General features: G+C 40.6%; 1 protein-coding gene across 1 annotated transcript in view; it reads right to left on the reverse strand.

Annotated features, from left to right (window-relative positions):
- The window catches only part of LOC101845170 (src kinase-associated phosphoprotein 2-A), an 8,817-nt gene extending 7,982 nt beyond the window's left edge, over positions 1 to 835 (reverse strand). Inside the window, exon 1 of the mRNA XM_005099734.3 lies at positions 335 to 835. Coding sequence (XP_005099791.1) covers positions 335 to 374 — 40 coding nt within the window. The 5' untranslated portion in view covers positions 375 to 835. The remainder of the gene's footprint in view (positions 1 to 334) is intronic.
- Between the last annotated feature and the right edge of the window lie 5,732 nt (positions 836 to 6,567).

The following is a 6,567-nucleotide window of genomic DNA, read 5'->3' on the forward strand; positions in this document are numbered from 1 at the left end:
GTGTGTGTGTGTGTGTGTGTGTGTGTGTGTGTGTGTGTGTGTGTGTGTGTGTGTGTGTGATCAATATTTGGGCATGTAGAGCTACTGTTATCATCTTAAAGCTTGTGTGCATTTCACTCACATTTGATTTTTTTTTAAATACCCACCTGTCTTTAACAGAAATGGAGATGTTTGCAATGTGGACATCGCCTAGTTTCAAAGTTAGCTTAAACTTAAGTAAGTCAAGAAGGTTCCCAATGGATACCTTAACTAAAAAAACAAAAAAACAAAAAACAAACAAACTAGACTATAATAAATAGATTATTTTATGTTGAGATGAGAGGAGAGTAATTACCTGCCAATACACGCTTTATGGCTTCGTTGTAAGCCGACATTCTGCAGGCTTGGAGACTCTTTTTTATCCGTCTCTATCTGTGTGCTTTAACATCCACAATCACCTCGTTTAGCTCTCAATATGTATCCACTATCTCTCTCTTCTGACTCCAATTTCAACAGTGAATGTCTAAGACTAAGAAGACAACTTTACACCTTAATCTGTGACCAACTGTTGATGTCAAAAGTCCAGTCCGAAAAAAACACACACACACCAATTTCACTCAGACACTAAATTATCTTGGCCTACGCAAGCCTTCTTGTACCAACCAGGAAGTGGGCATCTACTGTCATTATCATGTGTGAAGGTCTAGATCTAAACCATATTCGAAAGTCTGGACACAAACACACAAATATCTAAACCAGGAAGAAAACTTGAGAGATGCGAAAAAAAGAAAAAGAAGTAAGGAGCAACAGGCCAGTCCCCCACAATTTACTTCCTGATTGTCTTGTAGCTGTGTAGCTTTTAGATAGCAGGCAGTTCGAGCAGTACATGAAGGGCTCTTGCCTACTTTCGTTTGTCTGTGTTAAAAATAAATAAATTCTTCTAGCTCATTTGTATTGCTAATAATAATTCATCTATCATAATAATAAAAATAATAATAATAATAATAATAATAATAATAATAATAATAATATCCCCCCCCCCTCTATCTCTCTCTCTCTCTCTCTCTCTCTCTCTCTCTCTCTCTCTCTCTCTCTCTCTCTCTCTCTCTCTCTCTCTCTCTCTCTCTCTCTCTCTCTCTCTCTCTTTCTCTCGCTCTCTCTCTCTCTCTTTCTCTCTCGCTCTCTCTCTCTTTCTCTCTCTCTCTCTCTCTCTCTCTCTCTCTCTCTCTCTCTCTCTCTCTCTCTCTCTCTCTCTCTCACACACACACACAAAGACACATATTAAACACATAATTTTCTTCTTCTGACTCTCGCTAACGCCTCATTTTCAACAGAGATGTGCATATTATACTCCATTTATCTGCTCTCTTTTTGTTTATTTTTTTTTTGTTCCACACAGTTTGTTGTTGTTATCGATCCAGGTTCCACACAGTTTAATAATAATAATAATAATAATAATAATAATAATAATAATAATAATAATAATAATAATAATAATAATAATAATAATCACTTCTATAGCGCCCACTCCCTGATCCTGGTAGCTCTTTATAGCGCTTCACAATAAAATAAGATTCAAATAAACGTTTCATAAATACACGACAAGTACACAATACACATGTAATAATGGCTTGGGTCTGGCTTATTCAACGTAGATCTGCGTACGATTCTTTCAAACACACACTCTAGAAATCTGATGAAGAACAAATCAGTGGCGGTGGGTAGTGAAGGGCTCACGGGCTTGAGCCCCTACCCCCTCCCCAACCACCACCCCCAACTCTATCCCAAAGTAAACGAAAGTTTCTCCATAATGAAATAAGCAGTTGAAACCGTTATGACCGTACGCAATGAACACAGAGCGATCAACCTGGCGGCTTGCTCGCTTATCCAATCACTGTTGTCCCCGCTTACAACTTAATAGTAACCCAGCAGCCAATCAAATGTCTTTAGGGCTCAGCAAATATGAGCCCTTTTCCCACAGTCCGTCCTTAATGAAACTCTTCTTGTAAAAAGGTAGAAGACTGGGGAAAAATAACACTGTACCACAGAATTCTACACTTAGAGTGTAGAATTCTGTGCACTGTACCGAGGGCTCACGCCCTCCTAGCCCTGACAATGGGGTGAAAGTTTACGACACACTTTCCCCTACTGACACAGATACCTATGCGCTCATTGGTTCTTTGTTGGGTGCGTTCAACTTTCTCGACTACACGGCCTAATCCAGCTCATAGAAGTATTATGTTTGAAGTGCTGTGTGTGTAAGTTTGTGTTTGTGCTGCTGAGATTTAACAGTTATAACTTTTTCATCACACGAAAACTAATTAGAGGAAATTTGGAGCTGAATCGGTTTCATTCCCACCATCAACAAGAATTTAACTAAGAACAAAGAGATGGAAAACAAAGGCAACTCTTCTCGTTTGAATGGTTCTCAAACTGCCGTGGCTCACCGTGAGCACAGAAAAATCATCACTGTTTAATTCTTATTGCTTGCTATTTGGTGGTAAAAAAAACTGGAAGAAACCTAAGCCCCACCCAAATTTTGGTCCACCCACCGCCACTGGAACAAATACATGTACACAAAAAGACAATCAGTGTGGCTAATGATCACGACGTGTTGTACAGAAGAATAAAACTAGCAGTAGGCCTAAAATAGGGATTTTAAAAAATTAGAAGTGTTTTTGGACTAGATTTAAATGCGGTGCTTACTGCTGTCTTTCAGCCACGCCCCTGGTCTTAGGGTGGGTGAGATATAACACCAACCCTTCTCTGATAATGTCGCAAAAATCTCCGAGGTCTGTGTGCAAGTTATGCACACGTTAAAAATCCCTTGGTCATGGTTGCTAAAATCGATAAGAGTGGGCTTCGGGCTTCGGCCAATTAATTACTACCAAACTGAAAATGTTTGATGTGTCCTGCGTGCTCACATGAATATAGGCTTATGCAGTTGCAGGCGCTGTAAAACATTTACCAAAGCAAGATATATATAATATTAATTAATATAATATACAGGGCCCTATATCGGGCCTATATATATATTATTATAATAAGCTATTTGATCCAGCAAATTAAAAAAATCTCTCTTTGGGCCCTATTTTTTTTTAAATCGCCCTTTGGGTGCCTGCACAGGGTCATTAAAATAAAGGAATTAAATGCCAGCCTTAAAATTGTTCATTTTGAAACAGTGACTCGTTCCTGTCCCTACATTTCAGTGTTAGCTCGTAGATTTCCTTCACCACAACTGTCTAGACGTCTCTGCACGAGTCTCGAAAATTACCCACCCTGTTGGACCGTGTTTCTAAGGGGTGCGTGCGTTAAAGTGTACCTTGATGTTGAGGAAAATATGTCACCTTTTATTTTATGTTTTTGTTGAATGCTATAAATCCGTTATTTTAATCTTTTACCACCCATTTTAGGTTAAAATAAAAGAAGACGTGTCGAAACCATAATATAGTTTGCATTTACTTTCATTACTAGCTCAAAGGTCAACATATCAAAGTAAACGTGTCGGAACTTTAGTTTGCAATACCCTGCTTAAATAACTTCGCTAGTAACTTTGCATGGTACCCCTGTTGATCAGAGACCAAACCAAAATATTATTGTTTTTAAAAAAAACAACCTTAATCCAATCAAACAGAAAAAGTTTTGTTGTTTTTGTAAAATTTAATTTGGACGCCAGATCTATATTAAGATTCCCTTTGGCTACATACACAGGATCACTACAATAAATGATTTACGGTACAGTAATAACCTAGCCTTTTAATTGTTAATTTCAAGACAGCTTCACCATTTTGCTCCCATATTTAAATATTCAGCTTGTATACCCCCCCCCCCCCCCCACACACACACACACGATACCGTCTAGACATCTCCACGTGCGTCTAAAAAAGTACTCACCCGTGTGTTGGGCCGTGTGCCATAGGCGCGCGTTGAAAACTGGTGTTGATGAAAATAAGTCAAACTTTTGGCTTACAGTGTTTGCTGTATCCTGGGTAAAGTTTGCACCACTTTCAGCTAGCATCAATTCAAAGACCTTATTTGGGGGCTCTCGTGGCCAAGAGGTTGAGGTGTCCGCCTTTCATTCAAAGGTCCCGGGTTCGAATCCGAGACGTAATGACGGAAACAATTTCTTCTCTAAAATTGTCCTCCTTTCACGTCCTTTCCTACTCTCTAGCAATATTCTGTCGTCTGCTTTCGTCTCCACTTTCTGCCCCCACCCCCTCACCTCCTTTGCCCCCTCCTCTGGCTCATTGACTCTTTCTGCAGCCTTTCTACTGCTACTCCTTGGCTCCTTCTTACCGTTGTCTTTCAGCCACACCCCTGACCTTCTAGTAGGAAAGATCTACACCCAGCAGTCATCTCGGACAAGGACGAAAAATCTAGGAAGTCTCGTGTGCAAGTTGCGCACGTTAAAGATCCCTTCGTGGTCCAAAACAGATAGGCCTAAGAGCAAGCTGACATTCCATATGCCCGAAAAACCGATGCGAATTTCGGGAGCGAATTTTGCGTGCGAATTATTTTTTTCGCACCAACCTTTTTGTCATTGTGTAAATCCATATACCGGAATTTCGCATGGCCGAGTCCGAAATTCGCATGCGAAGATTTTGTTTCGCACGAGGGAACGAAACTTTTTTTTTCAGCACTCGAATTCTTCGTGAAGTGGGCGGGGCTCATTTCCCGCCAAATCTACTTCAAAGGAACGAAGCAGCATGGAAGCACTAGGGTCGAGAGAGAAGTGTTAAAACTAAGACTGAAAAGAGGTGTTATTTTCAAAGTGGCTGCCATTTCCATGGCAACCACATTTTTTAAAAGTTTGTGGGAAACTTTCGGGAGTCAATGTAATCTATCTATGCCATCATTTATCGTTTAAAACATCTAATAACAAAAATAGCATTTCACTTACCCCCCACCCCCTCCCCTCCTTTAATGCACTTGCATATTACTTCTAACATACATTAATTATAACTTAAGATTGCTGTCTGTGCCGCAGCCACATCAGCCAGCGCTGTTAGTGATAGGACCGAAGCTTCGAAAAGAAAACGACCCAAGAAAGCAAAGCTTATGAAGGAAGGGCCTTATCAAGTCTGGACGAAGCAATTTAAAGCCTGGTTTCGTAGGAACAGGAGTTCTAACAGCAAAATTCTCTCGCTTTCAAGGTAGAGTGCTTGCTCTGGCTGAACTGGTGCCGTGATTTCAGTCAGAAATTACGGATATGAATTTCGCTATGGAAGGAGGGCTCTTTTTTCATCGCACCCGAATTTCGTACACGAGATTCGCACCCGAAGTTCACATCGGATTTTCGGGCATATGGAATTCCAGCTGAACACAGGGCAGAACACGAGTTTCCCTTGTGGGACGTTTTTATCTTGAATTGTGGCCGACTTCTGTGTTTACAACATTTCAACAGTTTGCTGGCGATATTTTAGACAAACAAACAAACAAACTAACAAACAAACAAAAAAACTACGCAAAAAACAACAAACAAACAAAAACTTTGCCGCACTGGTGTACACCATGCACACGCAAAAGAAGGGCAAGACCCAAATATCTCGCTACTGTTGTTGAGTGCTTGTGCAACTGATCCATCTTGCCCAAGGAGCTTAGCGATCTTGCCCCTCATTTGGTTCCAGATAAAGTCAAATGGCGCGCTCTGTGGTGCACCGGAACGACGCCAGGGGTGGGGAGGGCGTCCGGCCACAGAGTGAGCGACACGAAACATTTTAATGCGTGACTTACTAATGGAATTTGTGTGAATAAAAAAAAATACAATAGACACACCCAAGGCCAAATAAAAGAACTGAAAAATCTGAGAAAGAGCAAGGCTGCTTCGTGCCAGGGACAGCAGTGACACTCGGTTTAGAACAGAATCAACCAGAAATGGCAGCCAAGAAGACGTTATTTACTAAGCTGAAATTAATATATCCCTGTAACTGTAATGCACGGACGATAAAAAATAAGGAAGATGTCTTTGTGGGGTGTCTGTGGATTTGATCGCCATATTAATAGAACAGTGTCTTTGATCCTTGTAATGGAAATTACCAGTGGTTTTGTTTTATAGACTACATTATTTATAATAAAATGTAGGCTAAGCTAATACATTATAGTGCACCCATTTGTCCATCTAATGTGACAAATCTTTTATTAAACACGACAGTGTATTATATAGGACAAAACAATAATCTAGTCTGCGCTCAGAATTCTCTGTTATCTGACCCAGTTTGAAAAAAAAAGGTCGGTGAGCCTGGCTTCGAATGATCACAGGTAGCCTAACGAGAAAGTGAAGCGCTAGGCCAAGGTGACAATCAAAGCCTGCGGTTCTCTCAAGGCACCGTCAGACGCTACAGGTGTGCCTCCGATAACCTTGATGGTGACTAAAAAACTTTTCGTTGATTAAGAATAAACCATTGATACTGCTAGACGTGCTGATGGAGAAACCTATAGTTTACACAACGTTCGTCAAAGTATTCGACAAACGTGTCTCAGGATCAATTAACATGGCGTACAAACGTTTTGATCCGCGTATATTTTGTACCGGTTCGTAACAGACCGAGCCACCGTGTTGACTTTCATCAACGTAAACCACATCCGGTT

The sequence above is a fragment of the Aplysia californica genome, unplaced genomic scaffold, assembly GCF_000002075.1.
Source record: "Aplysia californica isolate F4 #8 unplaced genomic scaffold, AplCal3.0 scaffold00224, whole genome shotgun sequence".
NCBI classification, from domain to species: domain Eukaryota; kingdom Metazoa; phylum Mollusca; class Gastropoda; order Aplysiida; family Aplysiidae; genus Aplysia; species Aplysia californica.